General features: G+C 41.8%; 1 protein-coding gene across 3 annotated transcripts; it reads right to left on the bottom strand.

Moving 5' to 3' along the window:
• Window positions 1–1971: 1971 nt before the first annotated feature.
• KCTD18 (potassium channel tetramerization domain containing 18) lies at window positions 1972–19404 on the bottom strand. Of its 3 annotated transcripts, none has more exons than XM_084817091.1 (7): window positions 19316–19404; window positions 15600–15801; window positions 12837–13048; window positions 11930–12123; window positions 8970–9064; window positions 6279–6381; window positions 1972–5584 (listed from the first exon to the last, which is right to left on the bottom strand). In XM_084817091.1, the coding sequence occupies exons 2-7, from the start codon at window positions 15754–15756 to the stop codon at window positions 5029–5031; spliced, it is 1317 nt and encodes a 438-aa protein (XP_084673217.1). In that variant the 5' UTR covers window positions 15757–15801; window positions 19316–19404; the 3' UTR covers window positions 1972–5028. The 3 variants fall into 3 exon arrangements, with proteins under 3 accessions (XP_084673217.1, XP_084673202.1, XP_084673210.1); XM_084817076.1 differs by lacking the exon at window positions 19316–19404 and adding an exon at window positions 19034–19146; XM_084817084.1 differs by lacking the exon at window positions 19316–19404 and adding an exon at window positions 18475–19146.
• Between the last annotated feature and the right edge of the window lie 3562 nt (window positions 19405–22966).

Raw genomic sequence — 22966 nt, forward strand, 5'->3', positions numbered from 1 at the left:
CTCCCGGAGTGTGCTCAAGTCCATATTCATTGCATCCGTGATGCTATCTAGCCATCTCATCCTCTGCCGTCCCCTTCTCCTTTTGCCTTCAGTCTTTCCCAGCATCAGGGTCTTTTCCAGTGACTTTTCTCGTCCCATTAGGTGGCCAAAATATTGGAGCTTCAGCTTCATTATCTGTCCTTCCAATGAGCACTCAGGGTTGATTTCCTTTAGGATGGACTGATTTGACCTCCTTGCAGTCCAGGGCACTCGTAAGAGTCTTCTCCAGCACCACAGTTCGAAAGCATCAATTCTTCGGCGCTCAGCCTTCCTTATAGTCCAGCTCTCACAGCCATACATTACTACTGGGAAAACCATAGCTTTGATTAGACGGACCTTTGTCGGCAAGGTGATGTCTCTGCTTCTTACTATGCTGTCTAGGTTGGCCATAGCTTTCCTCCCAAGGAGCAAGTGTCTTTTAATTTCATGGCTACAGTCACCATCTGCGGTGATCTTGGAGCCCAAGAAAGTAAAATCTGTCACTGCTTCCATTTCTTCCCCTTCTATATGCCAGGAAGTGATGGGGCCAGATGCCATGATCTTAGTTTTTTTAATGTTGAGTTTCAAACCAGCTTTTGCACTCTCCTCTTTCACCCTCAACAAGAGGCTCTTTAGATCCTCTTCGCTTTCTGCCATTAGGGTGGTATCGTCTGCATTACTAATTTAAAAATTACTAATTTAACTAATGTCATATGAATCGCATCTGCTGATAACAGCTAACGGGCTGTCTAACCATGCCCAGTCACATGCAAATAATTTTCTTGTACTGAACATTACGTTTAGAATCCTTGTACTGTCATCGTTGCAAGTGTGTGCATGGGGGGATACTCCACTGCATAAGAAATTAATTTTAGAATCTAAATAATGGTACACTTAGGGCGTAGTCCTATTCAGATAGGCAGCTGCCTCCGAAATCAGAGGCGACTGCCTATCCAATGCAGGGCAGGAGAAGCACGGAGGGGATCGTTCCCTCCACACTCCTCCTGGCTTGTATTTGTGGCTAGACAACCAATTGTGGCTGTCTAGCTGCGGGAGGGCTGAAAGGGGGAGGAGGCTGCTGTACGACACATTGGATGTGTTGTACAGCCATTTCCACCCTCCCCGCCCCGGAACGCCCCAAGCCACGCCCCTTTTAGGCCACTCTGCGCTCCTCTTGTGAGTGTGGAGGGCAGGGCTGTTCTGCGTTGCCTCTGAGGCAGCATGGAAGTGGAGGGAGGTTGGTTCTCTGGGAACCGACCTCAGAGCACGGGCTCTGAGGTCAGTTCCCAGAAAACAAGATATCCTATGGCTGTCTAGCGGCCATAGGATTGCTCCCTCTGACCACTGTCCTGTGTTGTTCCTTCCTCCTTGCCCAGTTTCACTCCTGCCTGTAGGTAAGACAGTAAAAAAACAGTAATAATAATAGCCTACTGAGGCTCAGAATGCCTAAATAGGTTAGGGATCATGAGCAGGAGGGTGCTATTACACTCATGTTCTACTTGTGCGCTTCTCACAGATAGCAGTTTGGCCATTGTGTGAACAGAATGCTGGACTAGATAGCCTTTGGTCTGATCTAGCATGGCTCTTTTTTATGTTCTTATGCACCTCTGCAATAGAGAGTCATTTAACCTGCAACCCTATAAATACTTACCTGGGATTAAGTCCCACTGAACTAAATGGGAATCATTTCAGAGTAGACATGCATAGGACTGCACTGTTTGTAAAGCCATATTATAGATCATGCTATTGTGTGAAAGGTAACATCACTTAACGTTATGAACTACTCTAGGCAGAAGACCACAGCCACAAGATATAGGCACATCAAAAAGGACAAAGTTTGTTCTATAGTTCTTGATCTCGTCTAGTTAATATAAGTTTACCTATTTTGTGAAAAAGAGAAGAAAAAAATATTTACCCCTAAAGACAAAGATTAGCAAAAACATGTTTCTTGTTAATTAACACTGACTTTATTAATTATTATTTTATTAGCACCTTTAGATTTGAATTATGATCATTTTAGAATTAGTCATGAACTCAAGAGCACTCAATGCAAATCAAGGGACTGCCAAAACACTAGACAATCAATTAAGTTATTTTCAGTCTGAATCAAGTTAATGCCACAATAGAAATTTGGACAATTCAAGGTGAAAAAATGTAGTACTGGTAAAACAGAAATTATTGTGGGGGAACTTGGTGGATCAGTTGGCTGGGGTAATGCTTGTTTTGGATGGAACTACACTCTTGCATAAGGTCTAGATTTATAGTTTCAGGTACTGCTGGAACCAACATTGCTCCTGAATGCCCAGGTTGCAGCTGTGCCCCAAACTGCTTTTTATTAGCATCAGCTATACTTGCTACTGGAAGATAAAACCTGGCACTATCATTCATGCTTTGGTTCCTTTCCGACTGGACTGCTATAATGCAGTCTAGCTGGGGCTGCCTTTCAAGACTGTTCAGAAATTTCAACAGGAGCTATCTAGTGGCTCAATTATTGATTTTCTCATATAATATTTTAAAATAGCTGTAGTAGTTTCTGATTAGTTTATAGGTCCAGTTCAGTCTTTAAAGCCCACAGTGGCCAGGGTCTTGATCATCTCTGGGAACAGTGCCTCCCAATAATTAAGATCTACCAATGAGGCACTCCTAAAGATTCCATCACATATGGAGAGAAACCCTCCACAGGTAGAACCTTGGTCTGCAGCTCTGGAACTTTGGCATACCTTTCATTAAGTGATTCACATTGTTTTCCCTCCAAAGGTCAAAATTTTTTGTTGTTCAGTCTTTGATAGTCAATTTGTTAGACTCTGCTCTTTATATTTGGTATAGTTTTGGTTTTAGGCAGTTGTATGCTGTTGTTTTAACTTGTAAACAGCTGATAAAATATATGTGCGTGCATGTGACCCTCACAATCTGCATGCAGACAGTGAGGGTGAAGGTTCACTTCAGGTTTGAGTGGAGGAGCACAGGAGTGTCCCTTTACAATTGCTAAAGTTAGAAACAAATTTGACCCATTCACCCCACGTTTTTTGTGGACTTCTCAATATTCATTGTCAACACATGTACTATGGCCAAGAAAGCTAAGAAAATGGCTGCTGCTAGTTATGCACTGCCAGTGTTCTCTTCCCCAGAATTGACACTGTGAAGGCACCAGCCCACACTCTTATGTTGATGATTCAGTTCTTTGCAAGAGTTGGCAGGTATCGCTTCAGAAAAATAGAAGACAAATCCTCAGAGACTAGAGGGACTATGTGCACAAGTTGCAGATAGCATATGTGCCAGGACTGCTCACTAGCACAGTCTCAGCATGCTTGTTTCACTTTGCACAGAGTGTTTACCCAACAGGCAAAAAACACCATACCAAAGAAGTACTAAATAATTATTTCATGGCAACTGGGGGTGGGGGTTAAAGGAGATAATAAGTGGCATTGCACAGTCTATCCTAAAGCCAATCTTCCTAATGAGTGTAACTCATCAAATCTGCAATTTGATGAGTTCGAAAGTGTAACTCATCAAATCTGCAATTTCAAAAGCTTGGGAAACTATCAAACACAATTAAGAATTAAAAGTCAAAATAGCCTTTATAAACTGAAGCAAAAATTGAAACTGCTGTGTGTGTAATACTAAACTGAAGGGGGGAGGGGGAAATGTTGCAGAAAGAAATTGTCATTAACAGCAGCATGAACAACAACATTACTACTATATTTGAGCCTAGGGAAGGATCACTAGTGTTCTAATCATTGCATTTTAAGATGGAAACAAAGTTGAGAGGATTTGGAGTAGAAAATGAAAAGCATTGACATGAACTGGGCATTGGCAGCAACAACTAAGGGATGGACACTTCAAGGAGAGTACAAAGAACTGCTTACCAAGGCCACAGGAATGGCAGAGGCAAATAAATATACAAGTTACATTACTATAACAAAGTTCATTGTTGTTTCAGCTGTTTATCATAACTGCATGCAGCACTGAGATAATCAATAAGGTTCCTGCTGAAGTTGTCAAAACTTTTTTTCTGGAGACTGGAATCATGTAATTGCAGGCTAAATAGACCTTATAAGTCCTTTCTATTTTAGCATTCCAGACATACATTTGCACTGCTGCATGTATGCTGTGATTTCACAGGAGCATAGAAAAGCAACAGAATGTGGTATTGCCTGCAGAATCCAGGAATCTAAGCTTCCTTTTTCTTTTTTTTTTAAACAGCTTTTAAACTCTAATATACACAAAGATATTCTTGAAAATATGTGAACATTGCCTGTTGAAAACTGAGTAGTCTAAACTGTGGAGTAAGAATTCCAGCACTCAAGGGGAAGAGGCTTCGCTGCCCTCTGTAGCCCCTTACTGCTGTCCAACACTAGCTGAAGAATAAATTACACAAAAAACAATAACTGCAGAGTAAATTATACAAAACTTGTATTGACGGCAACATCTGGACTTATTTTTAAAGCACAGGGTATACAGAGCCTGGCATAGATTCTGTTCAAAAATGACTACCATCCCACATTTGATCTCTATAATGTAATGAGTGACCAGACAAACTACAGAAAACTGAGAGGGAAGGCACTATGCACAAAAAACACCAGGAAGGAAAAGATCCCAACGCACCTATAATTATTATATGGCCTATAATAATTATTGATTGTACAAATCTCTAAAATGCTCTGTTCTACACATTTTGAGATGAAGTCTCTTCTTCATCAAGAGCAATTAATCTTCAGGAACATTTTAGAGATTTGAGCAATGAATAATTATTATAGACCATACTCACTGGCGCTTCAGGATCTTTTCCTTTCAACAAAACTATAACTATTCCAAAACAAAAAAACAACCTTCCATGTACCCCTTGTGCCGCACACTGTGGAAAAAGCATACTTTTCATACAGCTTATTAAAAAGGTTAAATAGCTTCCCAATTTTTCTCTGTAATGTGACACTTTTATTTGTCCTCTTAGAGGGTCAGAAGTTCTGCCTTTAGAAAATAGTGAGCAATAACTACATCAATATATAAACATCATGCTTCATCCTTCAGCTGGTTATTTTGTAAATGATTTTTAACATTGACACTTTCCATTGAGAGCCCAAGTTCCTCCTTGCTTAACTTCTGGGATGCAGAAGTGGAGGCAACTGCAACCAATGGATCTTGCTGCGCAGCTATCTTGGTTAGTACTGATGAAGGGTGTTGAGCTAATAATTCATTACAGAGTGGAGTCCGCTTCAGTTTTACCACACGATTGGTTGCAGGTTTCTTGGACAATGGGGCCTTCAGGGTCATTCGACAGACTACTCCATTTTCAGTGCTCCTAAGAGATGCCCGAGAGTTTTTAGTCAATGGTGTGGACTCTTCAATGAGAGTTTTCGATACTTCTTTGCATGGTAAACACCTGTCTCCGCAAGTTCGCTTAAGAGTAATCTGGGAAGATGAAGTAGGACATACTGCTATTTTTAAAGAAGTAGAGTTCTTAACTTTGATATGGGTACTTGTTGAAGGACCAGAAAACTGAATTGGCTTTCGACTTCCTCTACTGTTCAGTTGACTTTCTTCCTCTTCAGAAAGGTCTATTATTCGCCTGTAAATAAAAGAGGTTAACCGAATCTAGTACTTTGGGGATTTTGTGCAGACCAAAACAATGATACAATTGAGAATGCCTCCTTTATTCACCTGGGTGCAATATTCTTTTTATTCCAGTATACGTTTAAAATTGCAACAGGAGTAATTATTCAAATACATGTTTATTCAGCCATCAAAAAGAACAACCAGGATAACATACTGGTGGGAACCAATTATGTTTGGCACAAATAGAAGAGAAATCATCTTCTTTATTATCCAATAATACAGGCTATTTTCAATTATTCTGTCTTACGCTCGTGATTAAGTTATTATGAAATGGGCTGGTGACTGGCTTGGAATTGGTCTATGTAATATATAGCAAGTGGACCATCACATGAATATATGTGGATTGTGTTGTTACAATTTACCTGTTTTCCTGTTGTAAGGTATTCATTTGCAGATGGAACTCTTATCATTTGTGAGATTGTAGTTTTCAGACTGGCTTTTTTACATTGTATTTAACATTTATTTTATAGTTTTGTTAATAATATATCCGACTTTGTAATACACTTGTCTACATAATCATTTCGTTTTCCGTAAATATTTTTAATATCTAGGGGGTGTTAATGCTATTTTTAAAAACAAGCTCAAAGTAGCCTCTGCTACACATGGAGTCTTCTACAAGCAAACTAACCATGATTAAAGGGATGTACCTTTTACGAACTGGAGACATGTTTTCCACACTTCCTTTCAAAGGGCGCTCCTCAAGAGTCCAACATTCTATCAGTTCCTGTGGTACTCGCCAGTAACTGACACCTTGTAATTTCAAATATATTATTTCAAAATATTTAAGATGTATAATGTCATATTTGGAAACTGTTTTAACAAAACTCACACATATTTTGATCAGGGATCACAGATGTTAGTAGTAGTAGTATATCATCCAACTGGCAAGTGCCCTTGCAGCAGTTTACAATCATAAAGCCAAACAACAACAACATTATAACCAAAAATAAATAGAAATAATAACACAACAATACGAGTATCAAAATAATACAATATTAAACATTTACAATATTTAAAACATTGAGGAGCCAGCAGTAAAATTAATAAAACAACAGGTTAAAGGTTAAATGCCTCCTTTAAGAGGAAGGGTCTTAACCGGTATACAGTGAACATGCCAGGCGGATCTCCCTGGGAAGGGTATTCCATAGACCAGGGGGCACTACAGAGAAGGCTCTTTCCCTGGTAATCACACAGCACACCTCTCTGGGCAGTGACATCCAGACAAAAGCCTCTGAAGACGATCTTAGCAACTGAGCAGGAACACATGGGAGAAGGCGCTCCTTCAGGTAGACTGGTCCTAAGCCGTTTAGGGCTTTAAAGGTCAGCACTAACACTTTGAATTGGGCCTGGAAACTGACTGGCAACCAATGACATTGACACAAACCTGAATTAATATGTTAAAAAATGGCCAGTCCCAGCAAGCTTTTTTTCCCCACTTTTAATATTTTAACTGTTTTATGTATTGTATTGCTGTAAGCTAGCTTGGGAGGGCTTCTGCCCTGAAAGGTGGCCAAGAAATGTTTTAATTAATTAATTAATTAATTAATTAATTAAATAAGCAGCCTTGCTGCTCTATTCTGCACTAACTGAAGTTTCCAGACCGTCTTCAGAGGTAGTCCCATATATAACATACTGCAATAATCCAGGCGGAAGGGTATCAGTCCATAATAACTGTAGCTAGACTATCTCTATCCAGGTAGGGTTGTAGCTGGAGTATCTGCCAAGGCTGATAAAAGGCACTTTGTACCAGTGAAGCCACTTGAGCCTCAAGTGACAGAGCTGGATCTATAAGCACTCCTAGACCACAAACATTCTTCTTCTTGGGGGGGGGGGGGGGACTCCATTTAGAGCAAGTTAATGCCACTTAATTGGACAGATGAACCCTATACTACCAGAACCTCCATCTTGTCTGGATTGAGTCTCACCTTACTGGCCCTCATCCAGTCCATTACTGAGGCCAAGCACCAGTTCAGGATAGTCACTGCCTCACCAGCATTTGATGAAAAGGTGCAGCAGAGTTGGGTGTCATCTGCATATTGATGACACTTCCATCCAGACAACATCTCCCAGCAGTTTATGTAGATGTTACAAAGCATGGGGGACAAAATTGAGCTCTGAGGGACATCACAACAGAGTCTCCATGTGGCAGTGCTATATTCACCCAGCACCACCTTCTGGAACTGGCCGTCAAAGTAGAACCACTGTAAAACAGTGCCTCCAACTCCCACCTGAGACAGCCTCCCCAGAAGGATACCATGGTCGATGGTCTCGAAAGATGCTGAGAGGTCTAGGAGAACCAATAGGGATGAACTCCCCTGGTCTTTCTACTGGCAAAGGCGACCAAGGCAGTCTCCATCCCAAAACCTTGCATAAAACCCAACTGAAATGGGTTGAGATAATCAGTATCATCCCAAAGTTGGCCAGCAACCAACTACCTCTTTTTATCACCACATATCTTTCAAGGGATCAACTATAATGCTGTGTTTGGTGATCTCATCATTAGGGTGCAACAAACACCATCCTGAATCATTTTTCCTAATTCAGAGCTATTGTTTTCCTTTACAATCCTTTATTCCTCTCTCACAAAATGTGTCTGAAGTGGTGGCGTCATGTCAGTTTCGGTAAAGAAAGGAGAAAATAATTAAGATACTTAAAGAACCAACTCCTGCAAGTAAGCATGTGCAAGTTTTCAACATTCACAATCTCTTCTTCAAGCAGAAGTATTTAACTTTAAACTGACATTTATGACACACAAAGGGCCAAACCCTTTCCAGACAAATCTCTCCCCAGAACTATCTGATACTACTGTGTATTTCACATTTGCCTTCTAAGTTCTTAATGAGACTGAAATGGTGGACAGCTGATGCTTGATGTAAATGACATTAATGTTCAAGAAACCTGGATTTATTTAGGCTAAGAGGCAGATGTATATGCTTTCTTCCCAGACCAACTAAAATCAACAACCAGTGGTGAAAATGTATTAAGTTTTAAAGGCAATACACAATCTTTCAACAATATTCCATAAACTTCTGTCTGCAAACTTAAATTTATCCTCGCTCCTACAGAACTGTAAAGCAAAATAATATGCTATGTCAACTACTTTAAGAGCCCATAGGGCTAGTTTAAGCTTAGATTTCTAAAGAGGTTAATGCTTCCATGAAACAGGATTCTGCCAAGTTCAAGATTTCCCACCAAACACAGCGAATTGGACTAACCCATTTTCTTATGTTGTTGAAGAATAATTAAAAACATACCCTAGCAATCTTTCCCTAGCTGACACCTAATTCAGGATAAATATTTATATTCTTTATGGAAAATACCATCTAAAGACAATGTACCTCTCCCTTCCCATGACTCAAAGGCATCCATCATCTTTTTCAATTCCGTGACTGAATAATAACTCCAGATGTATTGGACATTGTTTCCAGCCTCTCTAGAGAGAATGACAGAAAAGACAAATCACATTACTTTGCAAATTGAAAAAAAGATCTGCTAAAGTCTAAAAATGTTTACATTTAAAATGCAATACACCATTTCCCCAACTTTATATGAATGTGAGGATCACGTTTAGACTATTGCAATGTGCTCTAGATAGGACTACCCCTGAGTATTGTCCAGAGGTTTCAATTGGTGCAAAATATGGCAGCCAGACTGCTAACTGGTGCACAGTGTCAGGAGTATATTAAACTTGTCCTGAAAAGCCTGCACTGGCTGCCAATTGCTTTCTGGGTGCAATTCAGGTTTTAACCTTTGGAGCCCTAAATAGCTTAAGAGCTGACTATCTAAGGCAGTGCTCTCCAAACCTTTTTGATTGTGCACCCGTCAGTAAAAAAATTTTGAGCATGTACCCCCAATGTATATTTATAAATAATGTTTTTCATTTTATTTATTAACAGTACAAAACATCTTTTTGCTCTCACTAAAAATATATATTATTAATATAATATTTTTTAGTGAGAGCAATGTGATTGAATGCACTTCATTATATTTGAAAATCTTGGTTTAACACTTTGTGATACAGCAATTCGAAGGTCTGGTTCTAAGTTCAGTTTATTCTGATACTTGGTTTTAATGGCTGTCATAGCTGACACAGCACATACTTCTTCTCAGCTTCATTCTGCCAAAGAAGAATGGGAAGGGTTAATCTCCTTCCCGCTCTCCTTCAGCAGGATGGCAGCTGCTCCAATGCTGGCTTCCTCTGCCGTGCCTGGCAGACACTGGCACAGTTGCTCTTGGTGTCCGCAGCAGAGGCAGGATAGGACTGGAGCCATGGAATTTCCCTCTCAGCTCTCATCTTATCCTGCTGCCTCGGCCACCACCACCATTGCATACAATGGCAGCTCATCGGGGCGGCAGGAGGCTGCTCAATTATCAAGCAGCTTGCACCCCCCATTGGATTGTCTTGTGCAGCCCCTGGGGTGCACACACCTCACTTTGGAGACCACTGATCTAAGGGGTCGCCTGTCTTGCTAGGAACCTCCCTGGATATTAAGATATGCACGAGAGGCCCTTTTGAGGGCTAGGGTATCCACAGAGGCCCATTTGTGGGGCATGCACAAACGGGCTTTCTCCTGTATTGCCCCCAAACTATGGAATGCACTCCCTCAAGAACTACGATTGACCCCCTCTCCCTTGGCCTTTAGAAAGGCCATGAAGATGCATCTTTTTGATTTAGTCTTTCAAAATCTGTAATTTAATGCTTTTACTTTTTAGTGTTCTTGGTTTTATTGGTTTTAATTATTGACACTGCCTTGATGGCTTTTTAGAAGATAAGTCAGTATATAAATGTAAATACATAAATATCTTTTATGCTCAAGAGAATCATGTGATTATGGACACTTATTGTTACGGCTGTAAATGGTGTCCACTACACTGTTTATATATAACCACACATGTGTGTGTAGCTGGTCACCGCTATAAATTTCACTTTATAAAGAAACAACAAAAGTGCAATTTTTCTAAAACAAATGGGAACTTTTAACAGCAACTCATAAATCATTCTGCCAAAGTAAAGATAACTACACTAGGGTTAGTCTCAATGGACCCAGTCTGCTTAAGCTTCAGTGATTTCATTTGGAAAACACACAGCTACCTCTGCACTAGATTAGAATCACTGACTTTAAACAAGAATGCTGATGAAATTCAAATTGTCGACTGCAAATGTATTTTAATTTTCCCTTTACTTTCTTTGTTTGTACCAAGGTTAAAGCAACACACTCAACTAACAAAGTACACAATAGAGCCTTTAAGTCTTTCGGTTTGGGGTGCAGTAAATCTTTTGAGTCTTCTCTGACAAATAGCCAAATACATCTTTAGTTGTTTAATATATCCCAGTGAGCTACTGTTAAATTCATTTCCTGGAAGAGATGTATTTAAATGTTCCTGGCCTTTGCTTACAATCAGTTAAGATTCAGAGTATTTAATACTATACTACTTATATTAACTTAATTAAGGGTGCAATCCTATGGCCACTAGTCAGCAGCTAGACGGCCATAGGATAGGTCGGTTCCCTGAGAACTGACCTCCACCCGCTCCTGCGCTGCCTCATAGGTAGTGCGGATTGGCCCCATGCTCTGTGCTCGTAAGAGCAGCGAAAACAGGGCATTCCTGGGGGTGGGCCGGGGCAGGTGGAAGTGCCTTTCCAACGCTTCCTATGCATCGTCCAGCGTTCCCCCCCCCCCCCGCAAACTTTGCACGGCTGTCTAGCCATGAATATAGGGGGGCTGAAGCATGGAGGGGAAGATCCCCTCCACACTGCTCCTGTCCTGCATGGGATAGGCAGCCGCCTCTGAACTCAGAGCGACCGCCTATCCCAATAAGATTGCACTCTAACAGTGCAATCCTAGGCCTATCTAATCAGAAGTCAATCCCATGAAGTTCAAAGGCGCTTACTCCCAGGTAAGTAGGTATAAGACAGCAGCCTAAGGCAATTTACATAACTAAATATCTCTGAACTCTAAGAGCATGCTAGACAGAGATGTGCACAGGGGTCTTTACAAATCTATTATTGTCCTCTAGAAAGAAAATCCAAGGCTCTCACAAATTAATTAAAATACAATCTTATGGGGTAACAACCACTAGTGCAACAAGAAGCTAGCCTAAATGAGTGCTTCCATAATAGGGCAAGTCAGCAGGGCTCATGGAGGGGAACTCTGCTGACTTGCTCCATTCCGGAAGCGATAGTTTGAGCTAGTTTGTGGGGTTGCACTATGAAGCACTAATTTCCCATTCCTGCTAGCACAACATGATTGGCACGGGCAGACTGCCAGCAGTGGATACTGGCTGTGAAGATTCTCACCTCTTGTAAATATTTTTGCTATGCATTCTTCCCCCCAGTTCCTTTTCAATCGAAGTTGTTCCATCTGCTTTTGTGGCATACACACCAATTATTCTACTCTCACAACTTGAACCAGAACTGTTGAGATAGTGTAAGACCCAAACTGTAGGCTTACTGCATATTAAGCCATAAGAGTCACAAAAACCAATGAGTGCCTGAAAAAAGATAGATATACAAAGTCAAACATCATAGATATATAGTATCTTATTTTCCGTACTTGGAGGTTTAAAAAAAGAGTACCAAAAAGGTGTACAGCTTAATCTTGTGCCTGTTTACTCATACGTTCCACTGAGATCAGCAGTATTTACTCCCAAGCAAATATGCATAGGACTGCAGTCTTACTGCTTCTACTTTGAAGAACAGAATATAACATAACACCATCTTACTCAAAGTATTACTTCTAGGTGTTCAGTGTCATCTGCTGGATGTAAACAGTCAAGAGAAGTTTTTACAGAGGCTTTACATTAGATTCTATTATAAATGTTCTAGAGAAAGCATAGCACAATTCAAGTGCAGTACTGAATTCTCTATATGATTGTTATGGTGTTGTGATTAAACATATGCAGAATGTTTAAATATATGGAGCATTTATTTTACTCTACTAGACTGAGAACACTGCTGGCTGTAACAACAAAATGAAACTACATTTACTCTAGCCTTTTAATACTAGCTACTCTTCTCACCCACTCCCTGCCAGCCCAGACACAACAGGTTGTGGATATGGAGTAAGATCCCAACCCCAGTATAAGGCTAGAGGTGGTGTGTAACCCACCATTAGGGCCAGGACCTGTTGCTAGCCCTCTCCTTGTCCCTCTATCACATTTTGAGACACACAGATTAATTTAAGAGCATAAGAACATTCCAAGACCTTTTTAAGTTCTATATTAAATCTTAAAGAATATGTCTCCATTTCATTAGCCAAATGATCAGCAAGATTGTAAGGGTAAGGAATGCCAAAGTAATCAGCTTCTTCCTGCAATGCAATTTGTGTTTGCTTGTCTTCTGGAAGCCGAACTTCTCCATGAAGATAATCTAAGAGGTATTTAAAGAGGTTGCCATCTCGATCAATAAAGCATGCTCCTGAAAAGGCAAATAAAAAATGTTTATTTCTTACATGTCTACCCTGCCTTTTCTCCAAGGATCTCAAGACAGCTTACATGGTCCTTCACCTCCTTTTTTCTCACAACAACCCTCAGTAGGTTAGACTGAGAGAGAGTAACTGGCCCAAAGTCACCCACTGAACTTGATGGCTGAATGCAGATCTGAACCCAGGTCTGCCCAATTTTAGTCCAACACTTTAACCACTACAACACCAGAATGGTTCTCCAGTTCAAAACACCTTTGAACTCTTAAATATATTTTGATAAGGGTGTCATTCAACTACATCCAAGCTGCCTATTCACCATGCAAAGGTATCCCAGTATGCCTTCATTAGTAGTGCAATAACTTTTTTTAAGGCCTATCTTCTCTTTCAACCATTCCTCTTTCAGACTCGCTTAAATAAAGTACTGGGCACAGAAAACCTGTGTGTGAATTTTAACTGATAAAAGAATATGAAAAGCCAAACAGCATAAAGTAGCTAATTCTTTCCTCAGCCACATCAGCTTATTACTTCTGGAAAGCACTGCACAGCCATGATAAATTGTTAAATCTGAACATAATGTGGAATAAAACAAACACAGCCATGTAGGTCCATTAGAAAAAAAGCAAACTCCCATTTGTGCAATACTTTTATTAGGACCAATCAAAATGCCACAAAAGTATGCAAGCTTTTGTCTCATGGCCACAACATCTGGCCAATTTTTTGGAGTTTTCTGTTTCTTTCCCCCATCCTTTTTTTGGACCATCTAGCCTGATTAAGAGTTCTGGAGACCTCAAAATTTTGGTGACATTTTTGGATGGTCCTAATAAAGGTATTTAGCCCAACTGTAGATAGTGTGGGAAGTTTAATTTCTTATCAGGTACTCTTATAGAAGGCCTAGCTATGTAAAGAATGTTTTCCTACTACTTTCCTCTAGGACATCATAGATTGAGACACCATCATCAAGGCACTGAGAAGAGAAGAGACATTGCCCTGGTAATTTTTTTCTTTGGAGGGCCTCTAGAGTTAACTTCTCCTTATACTAAGGGTCTGCCTAACTGCAGTATTTGGAGTCAGAAAGAAATCTTCTCCAAGGACACACTGGGCCTATTCAGACATCACACTAAGCCATGATGGTCAGGAAATTTGCGCAAACCACAGTGGCTTAGCATGTTGTCTGGGTGGAGAAAAACCCGCTAACCTGAACCACCCCCACGGAACCACCCCCACGGAACCACCCCCACGGAACCACCACTCTGCAGCAGAGTTAAGGGGCCCTGGGGTGGCTTACCATTACGTCTGTCATGCTCCCTGTTGGTTAAAACAAGCTCCAAGTAGTTTCTAGGCCACACCCATAGAGATGGCAGCCTAGAACACCTGGTACTTCTGGTGACACTCTAGCTCCTGCAGACTTTCTCTATGGTCACCAGAGCATCATGATGGACAGAGCAGCCACTGCATGCATTTTTGTGGTGTGAGGGCTGCTGGGATCACCGGCAGCGGCAGGAGGATGGCTAAGGTAACTATGGAGGAGGTGGTTACGGGAACCACACAGTGCCACGTGGTTCCTGATTGTGTGATGGGCGCGCATGTCATGGTTATGCTAACACACACACCTCATTGTTACCCTAACCATCGTCTCTCAGTGTACATCTGAACAGACCCACTGATTTAATGATGCTAGAAAAGTGTTTGTTTTTGCTTTACTCTGTAGTATGGGCCTTGGCTCGCTTCTATGCAGGCTCCAAGCAAAAGTTTGCAAGCAGAGGGGGGAACGGGAGGGATGAAGAGTGAACCACAGCAGATGACAGAAACCAGAAGGTTTAAGCCACGCTTGGAGAAAGAATGCTCTTCTTCATTATTCAAAGAGTTTACCTTTCTGCTTTAGCGAAATTTGGGATAGAGCATGATAAGACTAAAAGGCTGGTGCCACATTGTATTTTTCCCCCGAGGAAAATCTGCCAAATTCTAAATACGCTGGAAATCTGTTTGGCAGAAAAGCATTATTCAACACTGTGGGTTGTATCCAATGTTAGTCCTACTTAAGAGTAGTCTAGTGTTATGAAATAGATTGGACTTGTCATGACATGTCAGTCATGATTAACTTATGTCCCATTCATTTTAATGGATCTACTCTAACACTGGATTCTACTCTTTAGGTTTCTGCATCTGTTTACCAAGCAAATATCTCATAGCACATTATAATCTGGATGATACAAATGATGTATGAAGGTGCAAATTCTGGAAATCCTTCCTTCCAGCACAAAACTAGAGTTAGTGGCATTTTACACCTTCTAAGCCTATTTACAATCCCGCCACACTTTAAAAACTATTGGAAAGTTTTATCCTTGAAATTGAAGTATTATTATTTTTCTACTTTATTTGAAAATAATAATAACAATTACAATCTATTTGTATTAGCTAATTTTCATCATCTTGTACCAGAAGTTGCAAGAATGTTATACAATTCAGTTTATGATTTTTCCCTCTGATGAACAGTCTACAATAGGATTTCAAGTTTAAGCTATTTACAATTTATGTAGTTTTTACCTGAGTCATCCATTTTTAGGGGAAACCGTCCACTGAACATAGATGCTAGCATTGATTCCTTAAAACGGCATAAAGATTCACGTCTAGCAGTATATATATATCCTCCAACATTAAGATGAATAATATCTACCACCTCTTCGCTCTTGTTGTCCTCCATCTCATTTGCAAGTAACGATGCTGACTGGATTATCTACTTTCAAACCTGTAATAGTTGTAAAAATTATACATAAGGACAGTAAATAAGAAAAACTATTAATGTTCAAATTTGCACAACTACTCAAAACGAATGCTCTTTGTACTGCTGTGCTGGTGTCTCCCCTAGCTCCTGTGCAGGTCAGGAACTTAACGCTGCTATACAACCAACACAATGGGACTTATTTCTGAATCAATGTGCGTAATGAGTATGACTTTTTTTCAGGAGAGGCAAGGAAAGAGATAAGAAAATCTGTTTTCACATGCTTCTCAATAATTCTAGCTGAACATACAAGAACTGCAGGCACTAAAGGCTAATATTACACAGCTCCTCAAAACCAATCTCCTCCTATACCTAAACCCTATAATAATAAAGAGGACTTTTCGACTTAGCCTCTGTCCCCTCCCACTCATTTAACAGGTAGCTCTAATTGAAGAAATATTCTGGTCAGAGGAAGGCCTAGCTATAGGGCATGATATATTGCCAGAGTTGTTGCAATATATATTGCAGAACCTATTGCATTGTCCAATGTCCTCTGAAGGGATGTTTTGAAGTAACAATACAATTTACGATTCTAAACACTAAAGGTGCTTCCAGATGAGGCTTTTATTGTATAATCACCCAGCCTCATTCACAAAACGTTATGTGGGGTCCAGAAGTCATTTTCCATTTGTAATCTTCCTGGGTTTTTCCACCACTTCTTCAGCCTTTTTTTTTCCCTTCCCTCAAAACAACAGTTATGGAGGAACAGACAAAACAGCTACACAATGTTTTTTGATTGGTAGCGCTAGGAGCCCTCTATCTGGAAGCATCCTGAGTTGTTAGAAATTGAGGCTGCAATACCATGCATATTTCCTTACTTGAGAATAATGCCAACTGAACTCAGCAGAACACGCAGAGTAAGGTGGTGCTACGCAGAAAGGGAGGGGGCATGGCTCAGTGCTACAGCACATGCTGGGCATGTAGAAGGTCCCAGGTTCAATCTTTGGCAGGTAGGGCTGGAAAAACTCCTGCATGAAGCCCTGCTGAGCCACTGCCAGTCAGTGTTGACAATACTGAGCTAAATGGAGCCACGGTCTGACTCGGTATAAGTCCGTTTCCTATTTTCCTATGAAGCACCTATCTCTGAGCAAAACTCCAAATGTAACAATAATATAGTGCCACAGCCACCTAAAAGTTCACACAAGCAGAGAGAATACTTTGGAGTTGATCAAAACTAATTACATGACTACTGATAGTCATACGTATTGTATACAGCCATGGTATCTCCAAGAATAAAGGGTGGCTTATAAATTCTTTTAATAAATAATAAAACTCTTAATGGTGCTTCCAGACAGATGACTCCTACCACTACCAGTCAAAGACATTGTGCTAGTATTCCATCTTTCCCTCCTCAATGCATTGTCTGTGGTAAGAAAAGAGACAGAAGAGTGGGAAAACACAGAAGGCTTACAAATGGAAGATAAGATCCGGTATGCTTCCAGATGAAGGGCTTTTATGGGTAGCAATTAAGAACATAAGAGGAGCCATGCTGAATCAGACCAAGGTCCATCTAGTCCAGCATTCTGTTCAGACAGATAGAAACCCACAAGCAGGACATGAGTGCAATAGCACCCTCCCACCCATGTGCTCCAGCAACTGGTGTACATGGGCCATCAGGACTAGGAGCCATTGACAGCCTTCTCCTCCACGATTTTGTCCAGTCCCCTTTTAAAGCCATCCAAATTGGTGGCCATCACTACATCTTGTGGAAGTGAATTCCAGTTTAACTATGCACTGTGTGAAGAAGTACTTCCTTTTATCTGTCCTGAAGCTTCCACTAATCAGCTTCATGGGATGACCCTGGGTTCTAGCATTATAAGAGAGGGCGAAAAATGTCTCCCTATCCACCTTCTCCACACCATTCATAATTTTGTACATCTCTGTCATGTGTCCCCTTACTTGCCTCATTTCTAAGCTACACAGTCCCAAATATTGTAACCGTTCCTTGTAGGGGAGTTGTTCCAGCCCCTTGATCATTTTGGTTGTTCTTTTCTATACTTTTTCCAACCCTACAATATCCTTTTTTAGGTGTGGTAACCAGAACTGTACAAAGTATTCCAAGTGTGGTAGCACCATAGATTTGTATAAGGGCAGTATGATATTGACACTTTTATTTTCAATTCCTTTTCTAATTATGCCTGACATGGAATTTGCCTTCTTCACAGCAGCCACACACTGGATTGACATTTTCACTGAGTTCTCCACCACTGTCCCAAGATCTCCTTCTTGGTCTGTCACTGCTAGCTCAGATACCATCAGCATGTACGTGAAGCTGGGATTTTTAGCCTCAACGTACATCACGTGACACTTGCTTACGCTGAACCGCATTTGCCATTGGAAGGCATTGCACAGGTGTTGTCTTTTTCGCCTTAACAGATTTTGTGCATTAGGGGAAAAGACAGAAGAAATGGTAAGAAAACATGGGAGGGTTACAAGTAGATGATGTCTGGGCCCCCATAAACTTCCATGAATGTGGCAAAGCAGTGGCGCCATAAAAGCCACATCGGGAAGCACCCCTGCACACCCGTAACATTCTGTGGCTGAGCCGGAGTGACTGCATAATAAAAGCCTCATCTGGAAACACCCCATGTCTCTGCCATACTACCTGTTTTCCTAGATACTTAGCAAAACAAAACAGACCTGGGATGGGGTGGGGGTTAACAGATGTTTCTGGGCATGAAGAACTCCACAGTGCATCACCAGAATGGAATGGCGACGTGTTACTTGCAGCCCAATCCCAGGCATGATTATTCAGAAATAAGTCCTGCTGAGTCAAAGGGCACCTACATCCGAAGCAAGTGCGCGACTGCGGGTCGCCTTCCCTGCACCAAGCCCCACTCCTCTCCCACCCCTCCAGGGCACAGCCTGCGGTTTAGAGGCGCGCCTCCTTCTCTTCTCCCCTCAATAAGAAATGACTTCCCGGCGCTGCCATTATTTCTCAACCGTCAGTGGCAGCAGGTGAGAAGGCAGAGCGAAGCGCCCAAACTAGAAGACGGAAAAGAGGAGGAGGGAGAAGGCCTAACCCCGCGACTTCCTCCTCCTCCTCCAGCCCGTCGGGTAACCTCCAGAAAAAGGCGGCGGGGGAGGGGGAGGGAAGAGGCGCCACCGGCGACGGATAAGCGCCTCTCGGGAAAGGGGGAAGGGCGGCGGCGGCGGCGGCGGCCGCGACGGCGGCGACGCCGCTCAAGCTGCCCGTTACCTTCTCAGCGCGAGGCCGGCTCCGCCTACCGATCGCTGGGAGGGACAAGAAGCCCCTCCCGCTCCCAGCCTGGCGCAGCGCGGGCTCCGCCATTTCTTAATCCGAAGAGAAAGGGCGGGCGTCGCGCCGTAGCCCGGGGGGCTGTCGGGTTCCCTAGCACCGCCTCGTTGAGGGAGGAGGAAGCTCTTGAGCTGGATACGGGGGAGGGCGGAGTGCCGCTCGTTGCAGCAAGTGGCACACGTATTAGCAATAGTAAAATAATCATATCAAAACAAAGCTTACCGACGTCAAGAACGGATATAGGACGAAACACACTGAAAACGCAGCTCCCGACAAACCGGGGAGAGTTTTTCTTTCTGGGTTGGTTTTTCTTCTCGTCATTTCGGTATCCAAGCATCCCAGTTGTCAAGGTTACTTGAGCCTTTCTGTTCACACAGTGGTCTACCAGCTGCCCACCGGAAACGCACAGGCAGGACATGAGTGCAACAGCAGCCCCCCTGCCCATGTTCCCCAGCAACTGGCGTACAGAGGCATACTACCTCTGAAGCTGGAGGAAGCATATAGTCATCAGGACTAGAAGCCACTGATAGCTTTCTTTTCCAGAAATTTGTCTTAACCCCCTTTTAAAGCCATCCAAATTGGAGGCCATTGCTACATTTTGTGGGAAGAAAGTAAAACAAGGATCCATGAAATCAAAAAAGGATCCTCATGATTTCATATGATTTTTGAGGGGGACACCCCTAAAACCACCAACCACAGAGCACATCTGTCTCCATGGCCTGAACCAAAAAAATCATGGATCCACCACATCCACTAAATCATGGATCCTTGGCAGGGATCCTCTTAATTTCATATGACTTTTACAGAGTAATTCCCCATCCAAATTGGTAGGGATCTGAGGCAGGGTTCCACATGATTTTTACAAGAAACATAACACAAAACACCATCATATCACAGAGCATATTTGCTTCAATGGACTGAATCGGAAAAATTATAGATCCGCCACTCGTGGGCACAACCACAGCACAAAAACTTAGCTCAGAGCAGGGATCATCTTGATTTCATATGATTTTTACAAAGCAATTTCCCCAAACCACAATCAAATCACAGAGCACATCTGCCTCCATGAACTGAACCAGAAAAACAATAGATCTGCCACTCATGGGCACAGCCATGACAAAATCATGGATCCGTGGCAGGGATCCTTGGGGATCCTCATGATTTTTACAAGAAAAATACCTGCAAATACCATCATATCACAGATAACATCTGCCTCCACCAACTGAACCACAAAAATCAGTGTGTTGGCTCCGCCACAGCACAAAAATGTGGTTTAGAGGCAGGGATCTGGAGGGATCCTCATGATTTTTACAGGGAAAATCCTCAAGCCACAATGTAATCACAGACCACATCTGCCTCCTCAAACTGGACCATGAAAATCACAGACCCACCACTCATGGGTGCAGCCACGGTGCAAAAACATAGGTCTGAGGCAAGGATCCTCTGGATTTCATATAATTTTTACAGAGCAACCCCCCCAAATCACAATCAAATCAGAAAGCACATCTGCCTCCATAGACTGAAGCAGAAAAATCAGGGAACCACTGCTTGTAGGCACAGCCACAGAGCAAAAACATGGATCTGATGAAAAATCCTCATGATTTTTACAGGAAAAGGCCCCCCAAACACCATCATATCACAGAACACATCTATGCCCAGGGAATGAGTGATAAAAAACATAGATTTGGGGCTTCATATCACTGTCATGTTGTAAAACCATGGATAAGATGCACAATTCAAGGTGGATCCCCTGAATTTTTACATTGGGTTCCCCCCCCCCAACCTCCATCAAAGCACACAACTCATCTTTGTCCAGGTATGCACACTAAGCATGCAATCCTATGCACTTTTAGACAGAAAAAAGTCCTACAACTCCCAGCATTCTCCAGCCAGCCATGCTGCCTGGGGAATGCTGGGAGTTGTAGGACTTTTTTCTGTCTAAAAGGGCATAGGATTGTGCCCTAAGAATCCCAGATCTGCTGCTTTCCAGCAGATCCCAGATCTTCTGCTTCACCTCAAATGGTGTGAACCATTTATGCGAGGCATGGATCCTGATGGATCATCTGGATTTTATATGTAGTGCATCCAAAGTCATAGCTGAATCACAAAGGAAATCCATGGCAGTGGCATGGATCCTATATTTCTCAGATCCAAAATGGCAAGAAATAAAATGGATTCAAGATGCAGTTTCTCATGGGTCCTCTGGATTTTAATATAGTGTCCCCACAAATGCACCATTACATCGGAGATCACATCCATGGCCACAGAGCAAAGTATTAAAATTATTGATCCTGTACTTCATGGAGCAAGCATGATGTAAAAACATGAATCCATAACAATCACACTCCCATGCTTCACAGAGCCACTATGGCATAAAAACATGGATTTGGGGCATGAGTCTTATGGATTTTTTTTTTTTTTTACAGAAGATGCCACCAAAATGACCAGGTAATCACAGATCATTTCTGTGTCCATTATGAAAATCATGGATCCACTGATCTGTGGTGCTGCCATGCCACAAAATATGGATCTGAGGCATGGATACTCATGATTCCCTTGGATTTTTATGGGGATGTCTCCAAAATCACCATCAAATCACAGATCATGTCTGTGTCCAGGGACTGAGCCATAGAAGGGCATTGGGTCTGATCCGCATTTCTGCTCATTTTGGGTTGGCCCCAGAAGCACTAAATCACCAGTAGTGGCAGAACAAAATTGGCAGGGCTGGCTGCACACACAAGGGCTGCATTGGATTCTGCCTCTGGTCATGTAGAAATTAGAAAATGCAGCATACCAACAGTCAATTTATTTATTTTCTTCTTCCTCTCATATTGTGGTTGAACTAGTAGCCATCCAGTGATATTGGTGGACAGCTTCCAGGCTACTATCAGGAGCCAGTTTTCTGGAGAAAATTGCTCCTATATTTTTTAAGCTTCATTGGCTCCTGGTATGTTTCCATGCCAAATTCAAAATGCTGGTCTTCATCTTTGAAGCATTACCAGCCTCAACCAATATTATGTAAACGACCATGTGCCTCCATGTGATCAAGCCCACCTGTTTAAAATCTGGAGGGAGGGTTCTGCTTCACATTCTGCCATGGTCTGAGGTTAGTTTCATTGGTACAACGGACAGGACCTTCTGCGTTGGCAACAAAACTTTAAAACTGCCTTGCCTCCTCTCATTCCACCTTCTGAGAAATGGTAAAGACCATCCTTCTTCATCAGGCATTTAATGATAACTGAAACTGGTTTTATCCCCCTGAATCTGTATATTTGCTCTCTTTACAGATTCGTGCTGTTTTGTATATTATTATACAATAATATATTGGTGCTGTTTTGTATATTATTTTATTTTGTAATTGTTGATGTTATATTGCTAATTTATGTTGTATTGCTAACTGACTTGCCACTTCTTAGCAGGAAAAGAGCAGAGAAATAAAATAACTTTAGTTAGGGATGTTGGCAAAATCTGCAATGGATTCAAATGAGTTCAGATTTCTGTTTATCTGACCTGCTTCAAACTGGCTTCTTCTGCAGAGATTCTGTGGACTTCCAGACCATTCTTTTACTTTTGGGGGAGATTTGCATTACTGTTCATTAGTGCTAATGCATACTTGCAATAATGTGTTAATGCACATTAGCACTCATGAGCATTAGCGAGAATGTGCATTTGCACAAGTGGAAGATAATTCTCATAGAACATAACCCAATTCCATCAATGAGTGCCCAATGGAATTAAAGACACCTGACAAACAGAGACGGAAAGGAGCTAACAAAATCTGTACATCCCTACTTGTATTGGATTACCTCCAGGTGGATGTGAGCTGTCATTAGATGGTGGGCATGCCTCCAAAAACCATGAAGGTCCATTAGG

Source organism: Heloderma suspectum, chromosome 1, assembly GCF_057233095.1.
Source record: "Heloderma suspectum isolate Gila_16-S chromosome 1, 16-S_ref, whole genome shotgun sequence".
Classification (NCBI taxonomy): domain Eukaryota; kingdom Metazoa; phylum Chordata; class Lepidosauria; order Squamata; family Helodermatidae; genus Heloderma; species Heloderma suspectum.

Bases quoted from the DNA above. Each gene is read 5' to 3' on its own strand.
- KCTD18 (XM_084817091.1), bottom strand. From the start codon at position 15,756: ATGGAGGACAACAAGAGCGAAGAGGTGGTAGATATTATTCATCTTAAT. The intron at 12,124-12,836 runs GTCTTGGAATGT...ATCTTTTTTCAG, and splicing joins TTAATATAGAACTTAAAAAG to GCACTCATTGGTTTTTGTGA. The intron at 5,585-6,278 runs GTACATCCCTTT...TTTTATTTACAG, and splicing joins ATGTCTCCAGTTCGTAAAAG to GCGAATAATAGACCTTTCTG.